At 38.6% G+C, this 24,821-nt stretch overlaps 1 protein-coding gene across 1 annotated transcript in view; it reads left to right on the plus strand.

The window, feature by feature from the left end:
- clstn2a (calsyntenin 2a) overlaps positions 1-24,821 on the plus strand; it is a 162,636-nt gene that overhangs the window by 69,990 nt on the left and 67,825 nt on the right. Inside the window, exon 2 of the mRNA XM_086270899.1 lies at positions 17,189-17,311. Within this exon, the coding sequence (XP_086127025.1) occupies positions 17,189-17,311 (123 nt within the window). The remainder of the gene's footprint in view (positions 1-17,188; positions 17,312-24,821) is intronic.

The following is a 24,821-nucleotide window of genomic DNA, read 5'->3' on the forward strand; positions in this document are numbered from 1 at the left end:
CTATACTGATTTTTGAAATGTGCTTAAGTGCATTACAGATTAATGATAAGGAAGTCACCAAGTGGACTGTCTCTCTAGGTCATAACATTCATTCTCATTCACTAGATGAGGCAGGATGCTCTGTATCTGTCAGATGGCTGACTGACGTCTCCTTCACACATGAATATCCAACAATGTCTACAGATCCAAGTTGAGACATCGTCAGAAGTCTGTTTTGTAGTGTTGCCACTGTAGGTATTTTGGCCAGTATTGGCATTTAGAGCGGTCATGAGGTGGCACACATTCACTCCCTGCGTATTTACTGTGCATCAGACAGACAGTCATATCGGCCTGTTTGACATGTACCTTCATCTGGTAATGTCTAGAAAACGTTAGGACTGCAGTGCATGTGCGACTGTGTGGCTGTGACACTGACTGTGTTGTTTGAACTTGTGATTTATTAGAGGAGACTGTACCAGGATCATGTGAGGGTCAATACGTGAATATGTCGGAGTGATTCAGAGTACTTTTCTCTCCAGATCAATTCAGGATCTAGACAATAACCTAAGGATTTTGCCTTGTTTTTAGTTTTTTTAAACCCAAACAGCTTTACAGATATTAAACACATCACCAGCCTTTCCACTAACCTAAAGCTTAGAAGAAGACTTCATTTATTTGCTGAAGTTGAAACATTTTTGGCCTGAGCAGGGCAATCTGTGCTCTCTTTCATCTTTGCATTAACTCTGACTGTAATTATTCTGCCTATAAAATGCTTTCCCCCCCAAGCTATTAGGCCCCAGGGGTCAAATGCGTAGGCTGATTATTGTTCAAATGAAAGAAACCAAGCAAACACGAATCAGTCAGAAGTGACAGAAACGTTTGTTTGAAATGCAAGTTGGATAACTTTTCAGTCAGTTTAATGTAAAATCTATGTAATGCATGTCTCTCTTAGTATTTCCCATATGAAATGGAATGAGTTTTACTATTTTGTCTCTCTACACTGAGAATTTTAAAACTGTGTTTGTTCATTATAGTCACTGTGGTACAAAATATTAAGTAGTGCGTCTTCTAAATTTGATCAAATCAAGCTTAGAAGACGCACTAACCGCACCACACTGTGATCTGTCTCTTTCACTCATATTTTTTCCCCAAATTAGGGCCAATACGTATTGCTTAACTTAACAGTGAACTCCAGACTGATTTTATTATCATGACAGGTCTTCAGCATGTAAGTCCCAAATTTCCACGATGAGGGTGTGTAGGTTTTAAAAAGGACAGCAGAAGTGAAATAAAATCCACACGCTCGCACACAGAGGGAGAAGCTGACAGCTTAGTTTGAATCAATGTCCATTTTCTGTTTTTCAGCATCAGCGTGTTGCTCAGCAATGAGACAGGGAGGAAAAATTTTTTTTACACGCTGATTATTTTAGTCCTTTGCTGAAAAAAAGACACCATTACACATAATTATGACCAGAAGACTTTTGAGAAATAGTGCTAAAATTGTACTTAAAAGCTCTAAACCCTTCTTTCCCAGTGGTGCAGTATTTACTAAGTCTGTTTTGTTAAGTTACTGTGTGTTGGTGTGTTGGCATGCACATTTGTGCGTACGAAATGAGTCCTCTGTGGAAAGTAACTGTTTTTCACACTCGTACTTTTCTAGAGGGGCTTATAGGCCCCTTCAGCCATGACTAAAGCTTTTCTCTCGCTTTAAAAGTGCCTCTGCCAGCAACTTTAACCTCCCTGGGGTGATTTCTCAGTCTTTATCCACAGTACCATAACGTGGATTTGCAACTATTTTCCAGCCACATGTTACACCTTTATATTTAAAGTCCTTTAAGCTGACATGTGCCTTCTGAAAGAATTCCACCCATATTTTTGAAATCTGATTGAATATGGATGGATAAACTTATAGAAAAAAAGCATGTCTCAAGTTAAGCCGAGGAACGTGTTGTTTCCTTGAGAAGGATGCTTTGTGGACACATTTTTTTTATATCGCTCTAATGGCACCCACATGACCCGTGACAGCAAATTAAATTTTTATTACAACAGCGAGCAGTCAGCAGCTCCGGAGAAATATTCACATTTACACTGGAGATAATTTTATAATTAACTGCATGTGTAATGTCATGTGCATTATACTGTTTAATCCAAAAATAACTGCATGCTCTTTGCAGAAGAATAGGAAGTGGTAGCTTTAGGATGTATTTTCATCTTTTACACAAAGGGAATAGACTAACCCCTTTGAGACCTTCTCATGTAGTCACTGCACTGCTCTATGAGCTGTATTGAGGACACCAGTGGAAGTAATTTCCTGCTCCCTCTTGTTAGAGCACTATTGGAACAGATTTTTTCGCTGTAATTGAATCAGACATCTTGCTGCCCGGACATATGTAACATACTTCCTGCTCTTTTCAATCCATTATTCCTCTGGTGGGCGTGTAGATTTTGGTGATTGTCGAAAGGAAACTGAACTGACAGGCCACAAGGAAGCAGGTTGAAGGTGGCTAGTTAAGTTCCTGTTGTACACTTTGTTTTTAAATTTTAAAAAAATCCTTAAGAAACACTTTAGTGCTGTCTGCTGCGTTTTTCTTGGTCTTAAATCACATTAGAGCTAGACTATTCAAATATTTACTTCTTTTCATTGTTGCCAAATTAATGACATTGTCACTAGATTTTCTTTTTGGACAATTAACACCAGCATTGTTCTGTGAGTGGAAGGTGTGTGAGTGCAGGTCTGCTACACTACAGGTAGGCTGCGAGGGACCACAGGAAAAAAGCTTATGGAGTAAAATTAAAGTCTAGTACTAAAGTTTGCTCATGTGATCGTGCTGACCTTTTATTAAAATGTTTCTGAATTGAGGGATGCAGGGAAGGGTTTGACAAACTTACAGTTTGTTAATGAAGCTCCAAGCCCAGAAAATGATTCTAAGTTTGTTCAGAATTTTAATGTTTGGCAGCTCTATTTTTAAAATCTGTCACCACCTGTAAACATGGATTTCCAATGTATGTTAAATATTAGGTTTGTGGCCCTCACCTTTCTCAGGAAGAAAAAACCCCAAACAAAATGATCAGACTGACGGTTCACATCTTTTCCCTGATAACAGTGACAGGTAGTGAGAATGAGAGACGGCAAGCAAAGTAAAGCCACGGTTAAATGGCTCTAGATGACATATTTACCGCAGCAGACAGTGACAGACAAAAGATCTGAGACAGACGGCAAGAATCAAGACAGTCAGACTCACAGCTGATGCCTCTAAAGTGTAAATCGGCACTAAAAAGGACGAGAGCAGCAGCAACCAAACAGATGTCTGCCGGAGTACAACTTTCATGAGTGGATTCACTCGGAGTTTTAAATGTCAGATTATCCTGGCAGAGCAGGGAGACTTTGTTTCATTTGTGGTGATCAGTGAGCTTATATGGCACAGTGGAGCCTGCTAGTTGATTATAAAAGTGTTCTGCACATGTGATATAATCATAATTTTGTTTGGGTTTTCGAATAAGTTCACAACTGTAACTCTTTTTCTTCCCAGGCATCTATAACTGAGGTTAAAACACATTGGTATATTTGTTATTATCACTTTTTTCTATAATATTTCTAAGAAAGGAAATAAAAGTTATTATTCAGCGTAACAAAATGTGAACGAGAGGCCAGACGGTTTGGCCTGTTTTGCGTCAGTCAGTGCATTTTTTGAAGCATCAGCAGCCTCTATTTTCCTCAAAGAAAAACCCCACAACTTCAGAAAATGTCTGCACTGAAATGGCCTTGCTGACAGCAACACAAAACACCTCAACAAAGCAGAAACCCATGATTTCAAAAGACTCACAAGAGAATTACATTCCTGCGAGTGATTTTGGTAATGCAAACTTGATGCTTCCACCAGGAAGAACCAGGAAATGAAATGAGTTTACTCCTGTGATATGCTGGCATTTCGTATTCGCCTTGTTGTCCCATGTGTTGGGGGGGGGTTTGTTTGTTTGTTTTTTCACAGTGGAAAATGTAACCAGTCCACCACATTTAAAAGTGCTGAAACACGTTTTTTCACACCTTCAGTGGAAAGCAGGCTTAAAAGTTCTATTGAATGTGCAAATCTAGGCCTGAACAGATGGAGGAATCATTCATTCCAGCCAGTCAAGGTGTGAAATTTTCATTTAACGTTTTTTGACGTTTAGCAGATTGTTGCATTTGAAGGGTGTTGAACTAAGTGCAAACTGTAGACTCTTTATGTTGGCTGATCATCACATGAATCCAAAGTCTGCAAAAGTGGAACTGTTTCTAATTGAATCCGGTCCGTCACACTGCCATCCATTCCTCCTCACCGTGGCTCCTCTCGTCTCCTGCTGCTTTCTGTTAATGGAGATATCGCCTCCTCCCTCCTTCTCCTTCCGCCACTGTCCTCATCCCCTCCTCTGTTATCTCTTTGTTGTCCTCCACTCCACTTTCACTTTTCAATACTTGCCCTGTGCCTCTTCCTTGGCCCGCTCCGTGAAACTAATCGTCAGTGTGCTGTCACTCAGAGCGCTGCATCTTTTCCGTTTTCCTGCAAAAACGAATCAGTCGGCCTTTGTTGATTATTTAACACGTGCTCCCTCCTTCTCTCATTATACTGTAAATCAACAAATGATTAATAACAAGGCGCAACCAGAAAGAAAACAAATAGGGTTTATTAGTGAGTGTGGGTCTGGAAGGCAGGAAGACTGAGTTTCTTTTAGCGAGGCTTAATATTCCCTGTAGTGAATGCCAAGCGCTCTAAAGGCAAACAGTTGGCATTTTGAGATCCCCTGAGTATCTATCTTTCTGCAGTGTCCTGAAATGCCCCAGCTTAAAGTAACTAAAAAATTAAGCAAATGTTAACTTAAATTGTAATGATGATCATATCCTTTTGGCACAGAGCTCGATGGTATTTATGATGAAGTACATACAGAAGCTGGCTTGATAGCTGCTTTGACCTCCAAGATACCCTGAAACTTTCAGACAGATGGCTTGCTTTCATGAAGTTGAAGGTTTGCTTGCTTGGGTTTTGAATGATTACGATGCCTAGCATCTTATGTGCCATGCTTTTTATAGTCATTTGATGCCTTGGGTCTTTACCGTCAAGGCTGGCCTTCAGTCTGTGGTGTACCTTTTTGCTTCTTGTGGTTAGACTGGTAAATATTATATTGCCAGCATGAAAAGCAGTGGTTTCTATTTTCTGTTTAAAAAGTGAATAATATTTTATTTCATTAGATTTGCACACTAGGAATCCTCAGTTATGACAAATACATATTCATGTTTACCTATAATTATATTACTTATTATTTGGGCAGTGTTGAGGTCATGATTACTCATTAACTTTGGAAATATCACATTCGTTGAACTTTGTAAACTCTCTCTCTCTAACAGTTGAATTTAAAATGCAATTCAGCTGAAAGCCAAATAAATCAATGAGAATAAATAACAGTGGAGGTTGTTGGGCCATAGGGTTATCTGGGGAGGAACGAGGCTCAAACAACAAGCTTTCCCAAATGGGTAACATGTGGTCCTCGCTGCATCATCTATAATGGAAGGTCTGCAGGTGCAGACGGGGGTGATGAGGCCCAGGAAGCATTGCAGTTTTTCCATAGGTTCACCTGAACTTTATAGCAACTTCTGCTTCCTCTAGATAAATGAAAGACTAGCAGAAGCAGTCCACTGTAAAGAAAAGGGGTGCCCTGGTTTTCTAGTACGGGCAAAGCAAAAGATATGAATGCAGCATAGCAACATTTTATCTCATTTATCTCTTTTATAATTGTTTGAAGCAAAAATACTCCAAAATAACCCCACCGACACACTCCCTGTAATCTCTCCATAGGGTCCTGCACACTTTTTAGATCCTCCAGAAATTGAAACCTTTCATCTCAAATTTATCATTTTCAAGTTAAATTTATCATTTTATTTTATTTTCCAATCGCACAATCATCTGTCCAAATACCACAACTCTTCAGTTGTTTCTTTTGAATGCCTATAGGCATTGTGTGCAGAAAATAAGAGGCTTTTTCCCCCCTGTATCAGTTCATTTTGATGACGTCAGCAGCAGACAGAGAAGGGATTGTGTGTTACAGAGCAATTATGGCACATCTGTATCTCACATACTGCTGTTAAGACTTGAAAGCAACCATCACATTGTCTTAATGGAATTGTGGGGACAGCTAAATCCGATCAATATTTCCGTGAACTAATTGTATTCACAACTACTGTTGTGGGGGAGTTTATGTTTTCTGGTTGATGGAGACCAGAGTTTATGGCTGTTTTAATGAGTTAAGGAAAAATCAACAATACTAAAAAACAACAATATTGCCTGGAAATCCAACTGTACAAGGCAGAAAGGTCCTGAGAGAATGCAACTGAGGAGAATTAATGCTCTGAAAATGAAGCGTTGATCATCTACGACCCACTTTTGCTTTGAGTGCACAGCTTAGATGCTGCAGTCAATATGCCTAATTACTTTTGTACTTGCTAACTGCAGCTTACACTTCAGCAGTGGGACTGTAAAACTCACCGCCGATGCTCACAGTACTTATAGACCTAATGTAGTCATGCTGTCTCTTTGGCATTGGAGTTTCTTATGTCTAATCTACTGGTGCTGTTCCCTTCTCTGAATTTAACTTTTGCATTCGTTTATGTGTCCGTGTCTCCAAGAGCTGTCTCCTGAACCCACTGATGAATCTCTGAGTTGCTTAATTTACATACCAAGTAATGCATTTTGCTTGTGTATTGTCCCTCTGGGTTTGAATACTTTCCAAGAATGTTATACCTATGGGGAAATCTTATTATAGGAAGTGCAACTATATGTATATATTCCTAGAGGTGAAACACTAGCAATCATTTCCAAGTAGTTTCAAATGATTAAAGACTTGCTGAGGCTATGAAAACTATCAGGTATTAGTATATATTATGACATGCCTTTTGAATAGAGTGACCATGTTTTGTGGTTCTCATGTACATGTGAAGTTAAAAGTAATGCCATGTCCAATAGTCAAAGCAGAGAAGAGGAGGGGTCAGAGGTTAGAAGTTAAAATACACTCGCTGAGCACTTGCTAGTACTGGTTTGGAATATTTCTGGCAAGGTGCTGGAAAACTTCCCAGATTTTGGTCCATATGGACATGATAGAGTCACACAGTCGCTGTTTCTTTTAATATTGCCATGTTGAAACCAGCTGATTTGAGCCTTGTGACATGGTTCGTTATCCTGCTGGATGGATACATTGTGGTCATAAAGGCACAGACATGGTCAGCAGCACTCAGGTAGGCTGTGGCATGTAAACGATGCTCAGTGGGCACTAAAAGGCCCAAAGTCCAAGTCCAAGAAAACATCCTCCACACTATTACACTTCCACCAGCCTAAACCACTGAAAGAAAAGGGCAGGATTTTATGTTATTTACAGCAAATTATGACTCAAACATCTGAATACTGAAGCTCAAGCAAGCCGTAATGGCACGCGGTGTGTTTTTTATACAGCAACCTGTCTGCTTCAAGGTTGGACATGTTGTGTTGGCAGATTCTCTTGTATTGGTATTTGAGTTGCTGTTGCCTTTCTATCAGCTCAAAGCTGTCTGGCTATTATGCTCTGACCTCTGGCATCAACAAAGCATTTTCACCCAGAGAACTGAATAGTTACTCTTTTTCATACCATTCTCTATAAAGATGGTTGTATGAGAAAACGACATTGATATGGAAATCGTTAAGAGAGTGATAGAGGGCATTTCCAAACCCTTAACACACATTTGCAATTTGTCCTTACAAACTGGTGCATTCCCAAAACAAATGAAAACAGCTAAAGTAACACCACTGTTTAAAAATGGTGACAGACACCAATTCACAAATTATAGGCCTGTCTCTCTACTTTCTCAATTTTCAAAAATACTGGAAAAAGTCTTTAGTAATAGACTTGACAAATTTATAGATAAACACAAAATAATAACGGATAGTCAGTATGGTTTCAGATCAAATAGATCAACATCATTGGCATTAATGGAACTGATCGAAAATATCACCAACAATATAGATAAAAGACAATGTATAGTTAGTGTATTCATTGACCTAAAAAAAGCTTTTGACACAATTAATCATGACATATTACTTGATAAACTGGAGTACTACGGCATTAGAGGAGTGGTGTTAGAATGGGTAAAGAGTTATTTGAGAGACAGGCAGCAATTTGTGAAAATTGGGGAATATCAATCAGAGTGTATGGACATTGTTTGTGGAGTTCCGCAGGGGTCAGTATTGGGACCAAAGCTGTTTATCCTCTATATCAATGATATATGCAGAACATCAGATATACTACAGTTTATTCTATTTGCAGATGATACAAATATGTTTTGTGCTGGAGAGAACTTACATCAGCTTTTGGAAATTGTCACACAAGAAATGATTAAACTGAAAACATGGTTTGATAGAAATAAGCTATCATTAAATTTGGAAAAAACTACATTTATGTTATTCGGAAATTGTAAAAAAGATGCAGGAGCAAAATTATTAGTAAACAATGTTGAAATAGAGCAAGTTTCGGATACAAAATTTCTGGGTGTGATAATAGATAACAAAATCTGCTGGAAACCTCACATAAAGCATATACAAGCCAAACTGTCAAGAAGCATCTCCGTACTAAGTAAAGTTAAATATTTTTTGCCTTCCAAATCACTCCGGGTACTTTATTGTTCACTTATATTGCCATATTTGGAATACTGTGTGGAAATTTGGGGAAACACATATAAAACTGCACTTCAACCAATATGTAAAATTCAAAAAAAAGCAATCAGGATGATTAATAAAGCAGGATTTAGAGACCATACTAACATCATGTTTTTGAAATTAAAAATACTGAAGTTTATGGATCTTATAAAATATAAAACTGCAAAAATTATGTACAAGGCCAGATACAATATGTTACCAGGAAATATACAGAGGATGTTCTATGACAGAGATGGAGACTATGAATTGAGGGGGAAATTGAATCTAAGGATTCTTAAAGCACGGTCAAAGGTTAAAACCTTTTGTGTCACTATTTATGGGGTAAAACTGTGGAATAGTTTTACTATAGATCTACAGCAATGCTCAGGAATTAGTAAGTTCATGAAAATACTTCGAAAACTGATTTTGGAAGAATATGATACCGATAAAGATGATCACCCATTGTATGTATAAAAATATCAAATTATATCCAAATTATATCAGTCACGGTAGCCAAGTTTATATAGGTTCTCCTCGTGTATCGTGTGGAGTATGTGATGATGGGAATTAGGTGAATTATGTGGGATCAATAAGATGTTGAGCAGGGGTAGGAATTAATAAGTATGTTCATACTTCTTCCTACTCCTTTTCAGACCAAACATTGTTACATTATGTCAGACGATTTTGTTTTATTTCATTATATATTTTTTGTTTATCTGAACACATACGTGTGTGTGTGTATATCTACATATATATTCGTATCGGTAAATGAAAATATATGTAGTGTGTATATATTGTTTTTTGTTTTATATGTCTGAAACAAATAAAGATACAATACAATACAATACAATACAATACAAAATCCCAGTAGATCAGGAGTTCGTGAAATACTCAGACCAGCTCATCTGGCACCAACGGCTATCCAAGGTCGGAGTCCCTTAAATCACCCTTTTCTCATTCTGATCCTCAGTTTGAACATTAGTTGGTTGTTTTGACCATCTCTATGTGTCTGAAAGCATTGAATAGTTGACACGCTATAGGCTGATTAGAATAAGCAGTCGAACTGGTGTAGATAATGTTGGACCTGTTATTTTTAGCTGCAGGAAAAGATCAATAGCGTTTCAGTGTTGACACTATCACCTTTGTGTAACTAGAAAACCTGAGTTTAAGCCTAAAGATAGCTGGATAACGTATTAGCAAACAAGTACTGTATTACATACGCAGCTGAATGAACTATAATCGGAGTTGGTGTGTCATGAGCTCATGAAGGGGCTCTTTCTAGATGCTAAACTCATCTGGGACTTGCTCATGATTTCTTCCTATAATGTGTTTTGCAGTATAAAGTTTCTGGAGATGAGTATTGCGAATCGGCACAATGAATTTAATTGAAACTGAACCAAGCTATTGTTAACTTTGTGTAATGTTTACTCTAGGTAGTGTTTTAACAGGGCCTTTTAATTAGCTGCAGGTACCACATGAGCTATTAGTTTGAGCCAAAACAAAATATTTCAAATGTTTTATGCTGTAAATCTAAAGTAATGAGATGCAAGACACTGAAGTCCTCTGCAGATTTGGGGTAAGCAACAAATGTTGCCTTTTAATCAAAATGATTAATCTTTTTCCTCAAAAAGTGGAAAAATAATCAAATGAAAATAAAAAAATATACAAAATATGAATAATATTGTCCATTATCTTTTATCATAATAATAAAATAAAGTAATGAATTAAGTATTTTAAGTGTATTATTATATACATAAAGGTAATGTAACTTTGTGGATATTTTCAGGCACACTAACGACTTTGATTGAACTGGTCTATCATGGCTGCTAATGCTGCGTTATTACTAGCAGACATAAACTCCTACATATCTAAGCTATTAAGCTGCCATCAATTACTGTTAGAAGTGTGATATAATGAGATCCACTGTTCAACGCTGAAGCAATTATCACTTTCTAACCAAGCTGAAAAGCTCTGAGTCCACAGTTTTAATTCTCTGCCCGCTTTTACTGTTAAACTAACAGCATCATAAACACTTTCCCACATGGACACATCGCTATAAAAGAGTAAAATAAGATGATTTGTTTAACTGCCTCATTAGAGAAAGCAAGAGTTAAAAGACAGTGTTAAATATTGTGCTACATCTCGTGGTGTCAGGGAGAGTCTCAGCGTTGCTGTTTTCTCAAAGGTGGGTAATTAATGTGTAATCTTCTTTTGTGCAAGAATATGAATAACATGCTCTTGCATGCTCCTTAATTTGTGTAAAATGAACATGAAGCCAGTTAACAATAATTGGATACAAGTCTTTGTTGTTGTTCTGTTAATGAAGCAAGAATCAGGGTGATGGGGCAAAAAAAAAGAAGCAATGTATTTAAATCAGCACTAAATCTGATTTAATGTATAGTTTAAACAGTATTTTACAATTTGAAGAGTTGAGAACTTTCCCCCCCCCCAACAAATGTAATCAGAAATCGTTTTAACAGACTCAGTCTAATTTATTTTGACAGCAATAAGTGATAATCAGTTTCTTTTTAATGCCAGGGATGTATTTTAAAAACCTGGCCTACTCAGAAGCCTCTTCTCTTTCTTCGAGAGACGTGGCGCTGTTATTCTGGAAGTGCATCCTATAGGAACCCAGTTTAATAATTTAATAGGAGAATAAATGGAAACATTTGTAAGGTTGTACAGGCAGCAGTCTATTCTTCTGTCTGTCTGTGCCTGTCCTCTCTTTTACCACTTTATTGCCCCTCTTTCTCCCTCACCCCACCTTCCTGCCTGCCACTCCTGTTATCTTTTCTCTTGTCAATCTCTTTCTCTCCCCCCTTTTAATTTCTTCTTCTTAGCTCTCAATTTGAATTTGTTTTTCTGTTTTCACATTCAGGTAATACTTTATTACTTTATCTTTGTATTATTCTACTTTTCCTCACCGATGACGGGCGGTGTTGGAGTGAGATTTTAAGCCAGCTCCTCCTGTATAGACACATGAACTCTAAACCAGTCTGGATTCTCTGATAGGAGCTTTACCAAGTCTCAGATCTAAAAGGAGCTCCTCAGATTCAAAGTGTCCTGAATGAGAGAATAAGCCTTCCAGAATCAGTAAAAGCCATCTTAGACATTTTTCATTTTAATCCCTTTCTGCATTTTTCATTTTATCTGTATTGCCCTCCTACTTATTTTATACTGCTTTTATACTTCTTCTTATCATTATTATCACCTCTTGGTAGTCTCGCCTTTTTTTCTACTGTCGCCAAAGGAAAGATGTCTTTCACCTGTAATCAAACACACAGTGAAAAGAAATGGATTTGACGTGACTTAAACTGATCAATACTGGCACGCTAACGCAGTGTCTTACAATATGAGCTGGGACTTAAATTAAATATAGATTATCATCCAATTGTGTCCCTGTAGTAATATATTTTCATGAGCTTCAGTGACCAGGGGAAGACAACACAACAGATATTTTGATTTCAATAGCAGGATGGATACAAGTTAATAATCTTTTCCACTAATGTTATTTACAGGAACTCACTATCTTGTTTCTTGTGTCTGTCTCTATATTACTGTCATATCAGATTTTATACAATGCTCTAAACACACAGATCGACTTTAAGACTGTTTCTTCTAGTAAGTCAATTAGTCTTCCATAATGTGAAGTCTAATTCTGTAATGGCTGCAGATGGATCTCAGGAAGTGGCCAAAGACGCCATGCACATTGTGACCATTGACACATGTAACCTTATTAAAGGGAAGCCTGAGTCTGGGGATGGCAGCGTCTGTCTCTCAGTTGTTCAGTTCACTGTTTTTTGTCTGGGCTCCAGGCCTATTACAATGATTTTAACTTAATTTTAGACATGCAAAGCATGAATCCCACTGACTTTGGTGAACTACTGACTTTTTCTCTGTGCCGTAACATACCATTTTAAGGAGCTCGACAACTAACTGTCTTGATTTTTCATGCCAGTCGTTTGATATTTAGCTCTGTGTTATCCTGCTGGAAGCAGTCATCAGAAGATAGGTACTCTGTGGTGATTAAGGGATAGACATAGTGCAGCAATACTCAGGTAGGCTGTGGTATTTAAACAATGCTCAGTTAGTACTAAGAGGCCCGAAGTGTGCCAAGAAAATATCCCCCATATTATTACACTACCAGCAGTCTGACCTATAGATACAAGCCAGGATGTTTTCATGTTCATTTTGACCCTGAATATCAGAGCAGAAATCAAGACTCATCAGACCAGGCAACACTTTTTCAATCTTTTATTGTCCAATATTAGTGAGCCTGTGAGAACTATAGCCCCACTTTCCACTTCTTAGCTGACAGGAGTGGCACCGCGTGTGGTCTTCTGCTGCTATAGCTCATGCGTCAAGGTTGCACGTGTGAACATTCAAAGATGCTCTTCTGCATGCTTTTGTTGTAATAAGAGGTTGTTTTAGTTACTGTTGCCTCCCTGTTAGTTCAAAGCAGCCTGGCTATTCTCCTCTGACCTCTGGCATCAACCAGAGAACTGCTGTTCACTTTATTCTTTCTCTTTTTTCAACACGTGTAAACCCTAGAGATGGATGTGTGGGGAAAATCCCAGTAGATCAGCAGTTTGTGAAAAACTCAGACCAGCCCATCTGGCACCCTCAACCACACCATGTTCAAAGTCACCTTTCTTCCCGTCTGCACTTCAGCAGGTCGTCTCAACCATGCCTACATACTTAAATTCACTGAACTGCTGCCATGTGATATATTAGATAATTAGATATATTGATATACTGTGAACTTGATCAGGAAGTAGGTGGTGACTCTAGAATATGACAACAATAATATTTGCTTAAATTTGTGGAGAAATTGCTCAAACATTGGGAAAAAAACCCAGCGTGTACGTACATGTCCTCCAAAATCAACTACTGAGTATTATAATCAAAACAGCTGTCTGTCCCTGTTTTCTGGCTTAGAAGTGAGCCCTTTTAGCTCAGTTTATAATTGCCTTTGTATATGTGTGTGTACTAGTCTGGACTGCAGATTCACATGCACACAGTTAATGATACGTCGACACGTTTTTACGGATGAAAAACTGTGACTACATGACAGCAAGAATCTGAGCCAATGTTTGTTTATAGCAGCTCATCAAGCAAAAAGGAAACACCGCTTGTGTTAATGTACAATCTTTATTTTCCTGTGCTTTTCCTGTGTTTTTCCTGAGTCTGTACAAACATGCAACAAGGTACTTGGATTAGCGATGAAATTGACATTGGAAGAACACACATAAATGGAGAGTATAGACAGGTCTTTATTGCTTTCAGCTTTGAGAAATTGTCTTATAGAAAGCTGCTGCTGTAGTTTAGCTGATCTTCTCTAGAAAGTTGTTCCAGACTCTTTTCTTTTCTCTTTGAATGCAATTTTTGTTTCATTACTGTGGCTCAGTACAAGGATGTCAAGGATGAATACTTTAAATGCATCACTAATGGCTTTACAGTACTTCATGTCATGAAAGCCAGTATTGGTAATAGCCCATTTCCATGGTCTGATGTGTGCTATTTTGCTAATATATAGCTCCAATATCAGACTACCTTTAAAAACTCCCAGCTCTGCTGCGTCAACCACCACCCAATTTGTTTGGGATAAATGTAAGACCTTGAGCTAGAAATTGAACTTGCCATCCATGAGTAAACTGAACTGGCTGTGGGCTGCTATTAGACTTACTGAAGACATCTTCAAATGTAAATGAAATGCTGTGTGAGCATGATGGATTAATATGTATTTATGCATGGTTAGTGCAGGCACACAGGAATGAAGAATCACTTTGGTACTGCTCATTTTTATAGTCACCTCAGCACTTCACTTTAATATTATCATGACTTTCGAGAGTCTCTCTGTAACATTGTTTCAGTTCATTTCATGTCTACTTTTTTATGGTAATTTTACACAGAAGAGTAAATCCAAGGAAATCTGAAAAACATAAGGATCAGGCTGTACCTGCATTAGGACATAAAAGTGTATGTGTTTTAATGTCCTGGTTAATGCACCATTGGATCCAGCATTACAAGTAAAATGTTCCTGAAGTAAAGATACATAAATACCACTTGAAAACAGACCTCCACTTTTCTCTTTTCGCATTCCAGCAGAGCAGAGTCATGCTGTGTGCTGCAGTGCTTTCTATCTACTGCATGAGCATAAGATGACACTTCTTCCATGAATAATGTCATCCCTTGTGGTTATTTTTCACTGCTTATGATCCACTCTGTACTCTCTCTCAGCATGGTAGGAGTGCCATCTAGAAACATTAGATCCTTGGCAGCACAATGAAAGACTATAAGACAAATGTGACGAAGAGTTAACACAAAAGGTCATGTAGATGAAGATTCTTAGGTCTTGCTTTTATGTTATAAATCTAAAAAATAAAGCTTCGAAAGCACCGTAAACTTGTTCCAGAGGCTTTTATATAAGCCACTCTTTTGTCACAAGCTTAAAGTGTGTTTGTCTCTGGGTTTTTTCTCCTTCACATCAAATGTGTTGCTTTAAATTTGTGTTTCTTTTGTTCAGACCTATTTTCTAGTTTTTGACCCTGTCCTCTCAATTCAGTGACAAGCAGGGGCAGAAAATGGGATAGTAGGACAAAACTACTAAGATTTGTTCAAACAGATGAAAAGTGGCGAAAAAGCTTTAGGAAGAGTTTGATGCATTTTAAATCACTGCCAGCTGGACATGTCATCTGCTCATTGGCATGAGACAAAGTGTTCCTCTTCAATGGATTGAAAGGTCGGGTTGACATCCCAGCTCCCTGCAGGGACTCACACTTGTGCACCAGAGATGCAGTATGTGTGTGTGGATACACAAAAGTGGCCAAGCGCATATGGTTTTTCTTGTGCCACGCTGGTGTCTGTGTATTTGTGAGGTCCTGCTGCAATGAAGCAGAAGAATGTCCAATTTAAAGAAATCAGTAATTCCTGCATGTGTGATTGTGATCTGTGTTAACCTGTGATTTGCAGCATGGTGGTTATACTAGAAATTGTATAGTAATAAATAGAGATGCACAGAGTAAGAAACAGGGAAACAGACAATTGTAAGAAGCTTGAAAGTCAATATGTCCAAATATTGTTATTCTTCAGAACTTTCTTGGGCAATTCCTTCAGATCTGTTGTCATTGATTTTTTAAGTCCAGTTCTTTTGAAATTTGGCGTACCTCAGCTTTTTCTCACTATTTTGCTTCTTTAAGAATGGCTTCTTGACAGTTAGCCTTCCACCTCGACCATTTCTGATGAGGCTTTGGCTGATAATAGGTGGATCAACTGAAGGGCCAGATGCATCTCTCATGTTCTATGTCAGGTCTTTGCTGGATTTTTTCACAGTTTCTTAAGGACATGACTTTAAGATGGCGCTTCTTTTGTCCTCCACTTGCTCAATTTCCTTCAATTTTTAAAAGAGATGATGCACACAGTGCTAAGTTATGCTAAGCTTTTGGCAAAGCTAACTTTGGGAATCACCTTGTTAGTATGAAAATACAATTTTATGCCTCTCAATTTGTGTTATGTTTGCCCTTTTTTGTAAATTCAGCTAATGAAATGCAAACAAATGATGGTGTTTTGCAACAAGCTGCCAGTAACAGTTCCTAAAGATATTTTTCTTTCTTTTTGCTAAATTAACTATTAGGCGTAGACACCGCACTGGTTCATCCCTTTAGTTAGGTTATTTTTCCTTTAAAAGCAATAAGCATTTCACTGCATATCGTACTGTGTTTGACTGTGTATGTGACAAATAAAATTAAAACAAAACAACAGCAGCAACAAATTACTCTGTAAAGGGTTGGGGGTTTGGGTCTGAAAATGAGTGAAAAAGTTGCCAATGTGCAGAGAAAAACCTAAAAGGATCTTCTGAAAGTCTGTAGAACTTTTGCTTAAGACAACTTTAAGAATTACAAGAAAGTGTGGCTGGAAAAGAAATAAGGGGGACCTCGCAACTTTTGCACAGCACAGTACTGGAAGTCAAAGTGTAGTTTACAGCTTTGCTGCAATGCTTTATCAAAGAATCACAAATTCCATCCAACAAACAACATTTTCTTTCCACACTATTCGCTTCTTGACTTTTATTGCTCCTTTTTGCCACCTGTGAAAAAGCAACACTCCAGTGGAGGGTTATATCCTTTTGCGTCTCTCATTCTGAGTCTGTCTGTTGAGGTGACTCACTGCATTATGATAAACATGGTCATAAACTGTAGAATGAACAGAGCATTGTACTAATGAAAGTACCAGTCTTTGCAGTAATGCTGTTACTTTCTGCTCCTCCCTTATTCACAAGGCATCACTATAGCAGGCAGCTCTGTATTTGTTTTTGTTTTTTGCTTTCCCTGATGTACTCCCAATGGGATTTGAATTTCCTCTTGGGATCCAGGGATCTTTTACTTGTTAGGGCAATGTATAAATGGCTACACTATGTCTTTGCAGTAATACTGTGACCAAAATGTGCATTGAATTTCTCAAGTACAGCTATACAAACTAAGACAGTATCATTTATGCCATCCTTCCTCCTCTTTTCACAGTCAACAAGCACAAGCCATGGATAGAAGCCTCTTATCATGGAGTGATCACAGAGAACATGGACACAGTGCTGCTGGACCCTCCGCTGGTAGCTCTAGACAAGGATGCCCCGGTACCATATGCTGGTAGGAAATGCAAATGCAAAATAACAAACACATTAATATCAGTTGTACAGCAAAGTACACACATTTTAATAGAATACAGCATGTTTATATACGCACATAGTACACAGAGTGTTTCTCACACACACACACACACACACAAATAGAGAAGACTTTGACGAGGACGCTTCAGTGCTGTGTGCAGGCAACTGTGGCAACTTCACACCCCAAGACAAAAACAGATGATCCACCAGTTCTCCGTACTCACTGTTTGTCATGGAGACTGAATTCCATTTATCACAGTTAGCAGTGTAAAACAAATGGCTTTCTTTTTAAAGAGAACAATTTTTTTCTTGCCGTTGTGCAGAATTACTTTACATGGCCCCAAAAAATTAAAAAAAAAAATAAAGAGTTTCCCTTCTTTCTAACTCAACAGAAAACTTCTGGCCAGGATTGAGGAATTTAAATTCACAAACGCTTAGACCAAGGTATTCAAGCTTACGAAAATAGGTTTATTTTATTCTCTCACAGCCTCTTCGGTCTTCCTGTCAGGGATCTTTTCGTGGCTTCTGCTGAGGCAATTTTTTCCCATAAGCTGAAATGCCCCATTAACCTCAACAAAAGGTTGCTCTTAAATATTGAAACATATGAATATATCTCTCCTCAGCGTTTCATGATGACAATATTTATTTCAGAAGCAAAACAATGCTCTGTCATTTTCACTAGAACACTCACCTAGAATTTAAGCGGGGTTTACTTCACTGAATTAGCATTGTAGTAAACAGCATCTCAGCTCCAGTTTTATTTAAATTAAATTATAGCTATTTGTATTCCGCTATCATACATTTGCTTTAATCCCAGCCACTGCAGTATTTAATATTAATTAGTTTATTATATATTTACAAAGATTTTAATACCCTTAAGGTGTCTAGCATGTGCCCTTTAGCAATAACTGATTGCAGCATCTGCATTCACTTGAAAGTCTGGTTACTGAGTACTCACTGTAAGTTTTTACAGGGAAAAAAAAGTTCTCTGTGTTGTAGTGCAGTACAAATCTCCCGGGTAGCGTGAAAAACAACTAAGGAACAACCTTTGTTCAGTTTAACGTTTTATTGCGCTCGTGTTTGAAGTTCGAGCTGCCACACAAACCACAGTCTTTAACATAGACGTGGATGCTCTGGGTGTAGCACTCACATGTGACACATTTAATAATGATGGTGCAACATCATCATGAACCTCATCTCCAGATCGTAGTTTCTCGAGCTGATTATATCGCCTAACAAGAGCTAAAATCAGGCAGGCGTTACACAGGTACAGCAGTGCTGACAGTGACAGGAAGAAAAGGGACAGAGAGCGCTGTTATAATTAGACAAAGTATTGTGAGACTCAAAGGCAAACGAAGAGGCTTTTGGCAGCTAACGCTTAACAGCTCATTATGGCGAAATGGCTGCTATTAATCCCAGAGCTGACAACCATGGAAAACTGATACTCAGCTACTTTTCTTCTTCTGTTCTCTTTTTTTTGTGTGTGTTTGTGCCAAAGCAATCTTTTCTGTTGCTTTCGGTGTTTCTCATGAGCTGTTCTGTAAATAATCGGTAAATACAGCTGACTGTAAAGAGTGTGAAATAGCTGAAATTCATTTTCAACAGCTTTTTATACTTAACAACGTTGTACATGTTGTGTAGTACTCTATGGTGTAACCCAAATGTTGTAGAATCTGCATTGCAAATGTACTGTATAGAGATTTAACGATCCCCTTGTGGGGGAAAGGAAGACTTAGTTTCACCTCAGAAGAAAACTCAGAATATATTTAGCAACAATAGCAACTACAGTCATATTTTATTCATTACAAGTGAAGACACTGAAGAAACCGCTTCCAGACATTGTTTCTGTCCACCAAAGCAGCCTTACAGTATTTTACAGCACATAACGTTCCCTGGTAACCAAATCCATGATGTGGTAAAGGTTTAATGACACCGTGACAAGTAGGCAAACAAAAGAGGAAATTAATTGTAATTGTTTTTCTCCATGATTAACATGTGGTTTGTTTACTTGAGAAGGTCAAGCTTTGTGAAATATTGCCCCAGAGGAAAACGCAGAGCTGTACACTGGCTGCTGACTGGTGATATTTCTCTCCCTGAATGTTTTTCATTGCATACGGTCTAATGAATGAAACCCATACAATAGCTACCAAGGAGACTGAAAAAATGGCCATAAAAGAGCAGCTCTGTCCCAGTTTATCTCCCCTGGCAATTGCTACAGCTACAGCTCACACAATGCCCTCCTTTGGAGTTGAACTATTCTCTCAAATCTTTATCTCGATCTAGACCTTCATTTGTATCTTTCTCTCCACCCGGCGCCACATTCTTTCTCTCTCAATCCAGCTATCCTTCTTCCACTTCACTGTGTCGACGCTTTGCTCCTAGCAAGCCCATATACAGCCAGTCACTTGCGCATTATATACACTCTCATCAATCCTGGTTTCGTTTTACTGCTGAAAGGAGAGGGATATCCTTCTGGCTCCACATCATTTGCAATGTGGAAACACAAATGAAGATTGCTAGGTACTTTTCTTCTGTAATTCTTTATTTTTAATCATGCTGACTGTCTCACCTTCGCTTCTTACCCCATCTCACATGTTTAAACATCTGATTTTTTCTCTTTACCATTTCGTCTTTGGCTCTGTCCTGCCTTCGTCTGCAGCGCCACATTTCACTTTGATGTAAACTACCCACAGTGGGCCTAACTTGAACATTATATGCTGAGACAGGCATCCTGGAGATAAATTTGTTATTACTATGTGGCTTGATGGCATCCTGTACCCCCACCACCACCCCCCCCCCCCCCCCCCACCCCACCCCGCTCCACCACCTACACGTCCCTTGAGCAAAGGTGTGTGGGTCGAGGAGTATGTGCTGATAGAGCGTTCTCAATCAAATTAGCATGAGGAATGGTGACAGTGGACTCTGGGGTGCAGCAAGCCAAGCAGACAGTTTCATTTGCCTACTCTTTATCTCAAGGCCACAGTCAACAGACACAGATTCTTACCATTCATCATGGCACCAGAATAATCTACTATGGTACATTGTTTCCACTGCAGGACACACACGGGGTAAAGGAGCACGAATTGTTTGAGAATGGGAGGCAAAGTGTGAATAGTCAGATGACAGAAAACAGAGAAGCCAGATGGACAATGACAGTGAGAGCAGGCTATCACAAGCAAACTATTTGTGCCAAAAAAACATGTTTGATCATTCCCATTGGCTGCATTTGGACACTCATGGTTATTATTGGCAATTGTCACTTTAAGTTTACTGTGGTTGGTTTGTTTGTTTTTTTAAATATTGAATCAAATCATCATCTGTTTATTTCTCCTAATGAACCGTTTGTGTTTCATTTTCTGAGGCCAGTCTCTCTGACCGTTAAGTATCTTAAAAATATATCTGCATAAACAGAGAGGTTGATTTTGGTTTCATCTGTTCAAAGAATGTTTTTCCAGAACTGTGTTGGCTTTTTAGCAAAGTTCAATCTAGCTTTTCTATTCTTGAGGTTTTTGTGTGGCTTCTGCCTTGCAGAAAACTCCCTGTAGTTTCTCTTTATGGTACACTTGGATATTGATAGACCTAGCTCCTGGAGAGTGTTGTTAACTTGGTTGGCTGTTCTGGTTTCTCTTAAACCATGGAAATCATTCTGCGATGATCCACCACCGTTGTCTTCCATTTGCATTGCTGAATTCACCAGTGCTTTCTTTCTTTCTATCTTTCTTTCTTTCTTTCTTTCTCAGGATGCACCAAACTGTAGATTTTGTCACTCCTAATATTGTAGCACTTTCTCTGTTTTCTTTCTGTTTTTGCAGCTTAAGGGTGGCTTGTTTCTGTCATGGCTGTGTGCGGGCAGGCAGGAAAAAGGACCCAAAATGCAGACTCGTGGAGGTGGAGTTTAAACTCAAAGTCCACTGCTTTATTGTAGGCATAAATCAGGAAACGGAACAGAACGATGAGGGCATGAAACTGAACTACACAGGCCAGAATGAGGGTACGACGTGACGACGAGCAGGAGCAGACACAGACATTAAATACAAGAGGAAAGTAGGGCAAAGGGAAAACACCTGGAAGACACAGCTGACATCGATCAGCAGACAGGACAGGGAGAACACAACAGGTGAAAAAACAAATCTTGTTGTCCATGTTCCCTTTCATACATGATTCTTACTCAGGCGTGTGAGTGTATACATTTTTTTGTAATTTTAAGAAAAGTCCGTTTGTGAAGATTCAGCCCCCCTGTTCCCCCCTCAGTCTGTCTGTGTAAGTTCAGTTTCAGCTATTTATTGCTGTGTGAGCCATGGACGGTCCCCTTTAACCTCATTAATACTTTCCTTTGTACAGCAAAAATAATACCAGGATAATAACAGCCTATTGATGTGCTGCCTAATTGTATCACTGTTTGCAATACTTATCATCTGTTCCAAAACAACAGGAAAAGACTCTATTTCAAGCCAAGACAATTCTTGATCAGTTTGCCAAATCCAAAACTACATAAACCAAGTACCTGAAAGTAAGGCTGCACCTTGGTGACTAAAGCAGAGATGACAATTAAAAAGTGGAGCCCAACGAAGCACAAGCTAAGTGAAAATTTAAAGGTGGCGAGAAAAACAGAAATTGGAACAAGGAGGGAGAGAGGCAGGAAATGTTGGAGGGGAAAAAATGTGAGGTAAGAGAAGGAGATGAAAGACAGAAACAAAGATCCATCCAAGATGAGGATGTGAAGTATATGTGTGTGCGTGCGAAAATGAGACTGAGAGAATAGAAAGAGACGATGTGATGGATCATCAAAGGATAAGAGAGGATATTGAAGGCAAAGTCTGATCAAACCTGCAGGTGTCTGTTTCTCTAAGGACGAGAGGAACATATCACTTTGTCTGCCTCTCTCTCTCTCCCGTTCTCCCTCTTCCTTCTGTCTGTCCTCTTTGCCTTTGTGCGATGGTTAAATTTCTGCAGTGGGCGCTTAGTTGTGAGGTAACACCGAGGCAGGTCTGAAACATGAAACAGAACATCAAAGATTCTGCATTCTCTTCAGCTTTGACACCTACAAACCGGATTTCACTCTGCTGCAACCGCCATTAGCACACAGCATTATAAAAACTCATTTAATTCTGTCAGCACCGTGTCTGTTAGCTCCCTGCATAAGTAATCACAGAGCACACAAAGCCAAACTCACTAGCTGAGTTATTATGAAGTGAGTATTAATAAGTTAAAATTGTTGCTTATAGAAAGAAACCCACTGGGAATGTCACCTGTTATCTTGCATGTTTTTAATTGAAAATGTTTTAATTATCTAAACACAATAAGATATGCATGAGATAAGATGAGTAGTTATGCTTATCAGTCAAAATTTAACACTTTCACTGGAGCATAATGGAGCATTAGTGGTACAACTCCATAAAGTTTGTGTACTTTGTCGACACATAAACAAATCCACAGTGGAGGTGGAACTGTAGTATAGCTGTGCTACTTAATTTATGTCTTATAGGCTTAATTTGGCCCAAGAGCCATAAGTTGGCCCATCCAGCTGGTCTGCAGAGCATAATGTCTAATAAACACTAAACAAAACTGATTGAATGGCTTCCAGCTTTTTTTAAATCATCTGTGAAGGCTTTTACATTTATTAAAATATGATACAGGCTCTGCAGTACAGGGTGGCACAGCGATGCAGAGGCTACTGTTACCTCACAGAAAGAAAATCCCAGGTTTGGGTTTGCTGGTTTCTCTGTGTGGAGTTTGCATGTTTTATCCCTCTGCCTGTGTCGATTCTCTGGGTACTCTGGTTTCCTTCCACAGTGTTAGGTAAACTGGTTATTCTGAATTGGCTGCAAGTGTGAATGCTTGATTTTGGTGTGTTAGCCCTGTTCAGAGACTTTGAGCATGAACAATCACCAGTAAATCCAATAAAGACATCCAAAGTTGTTGCTTTTAAGAAAATAGATGGATGGTTGGTTTCAGCAACTGAATGTACTAAAATATATGATTTGTTAGGCTTACTATCAAGGGATTCACTTATTGCACTTAATAGCTAATTTTAAAATATTTAAATATAAAACAATGAGTTATGGCTTTTATTAATTTTAACAGTAAATATTATTGAGTTTTTAAGGCATCCAATACTGTATTGATAGTTGGGGATTTTTAAATAGCACTAGCATTGCCGCCTGGCCTGCAGGTGATGTGTGGGTTTTTGTTCTCGTGTTTACAGGTGGTCATTTATTTTCAACTTGTAGCGTTTCATTGTCAGTGACCATAAAGGATGAAACTAACTCTTTCCTCTTTATGTCCCACCTGTGTTTAACTGTACTGCCCATTCTTGCGCTTGGTTATAAGACCTTTGGTTCCTGCCTACAGAATTTAAAGCTCAGCAGATGTAGTCTGTTTATGGTATGAGGCTGATTTCATCCTTGGTTTGTTTCAAGGAAAATGCAGCGTGTGTATCATAAACTCAAATCATCTTAAATGAGTAAATCATCTTAAATGCCCTGTTTCTGAAAAGATGCACTTATGATCTGGTACTACCCTTTTATCGGAAAACACTGACAAACAGTGAAAGAGTCCATTTATATCATGGGAAGTGCTATGTCTCTTCACTGTTGAAGGAAGCTAATTGGATCCATATAAGATGGTCATAGTAATTACACATCCAGTAATGCTCCACTGGAGCTCTGTCGTCAATGCATTGTCAAATTGCTCACGGCGTCAAGCAACCTCTTAGCCTCTGATTGATTTTACAAAGGACTCAGACCCTTCTATTATCACCCTATTACCCAATTTTTTTTCTATTTTACACTGGATCTGTCTCTCAATTCTTGACACTATGCGATGATTTTCAATTTCCCGATTACTCTCCATTTCTTTTAGTGTGTGTGCGGCTGCCAAACTTGTAATGAGCTGAGGTTTTGAGTGTGTTTTTGTGTGTGCTTGTGTATATCTATGGGATGTGCTGCACCTGTGACAGCTTTTTTTAAATGTAGAATTGTTTCATTCATTCATTAAAGGGACAAATGTTGCTGCTTTTATATTCATGCCTTGAGGGGTCAGATAATTACCTGTAAAATAGACTGTACCATAAAAAACAGAAGAATTCATCAATGCACTGATTATCAGTCTGTGCTGAGCTGACTGCAACGTGTGTCTTAGCAATAGGAGACTGAAGGGCTTTCTATCTGGTATTCTGGTTATATGCTTATATAAAGGCAAGGTTGCTGAGTGCCCACATCAGCTTGCAGTTAAATCACCGTCTTGCAGCAACTACGTAACTATTTATTTAAAGTCAATGAGATTCTGGCTGGACTCTGAATGTAAGTAGTTTAGTGTGTGCAGACTGATTGTAGACTGAACCCATCGTATTGCCATTTTATCACCATTGTGGCAGACCTATTCCACGTCTTCAAAGCAACCATTTCAAAGTTTTGCAAAATTGCAAGTTCATTGCACACAGTCATTTTGGTTGTTCTACAGTCTCCAACAACTGCAGCTGTAGCATAAGT

The sequence above is a fragment of the Aulonocara sp. 'chitande type north' Nkhata Bay genome, linkage group LG18 (genome assembly GCF_057382095.1).
Source record: "Aulonocara sp. 'chitande type north' Nkhata Bay isolate Kocher_YH1m ecotype deep benthic linkage group LG18, A_spYH_male_GT1.1, whole genome shotgun sequence".
Classification (NCBI taxonomy): domain Eukaryota; kingdom Metazoa; phylum Chordata; class Actinopteri; order Cichliformes; family Cichlidae; genus Aulonocara; species Aulonocara sp. 'chitande type north' Nkhata Bay.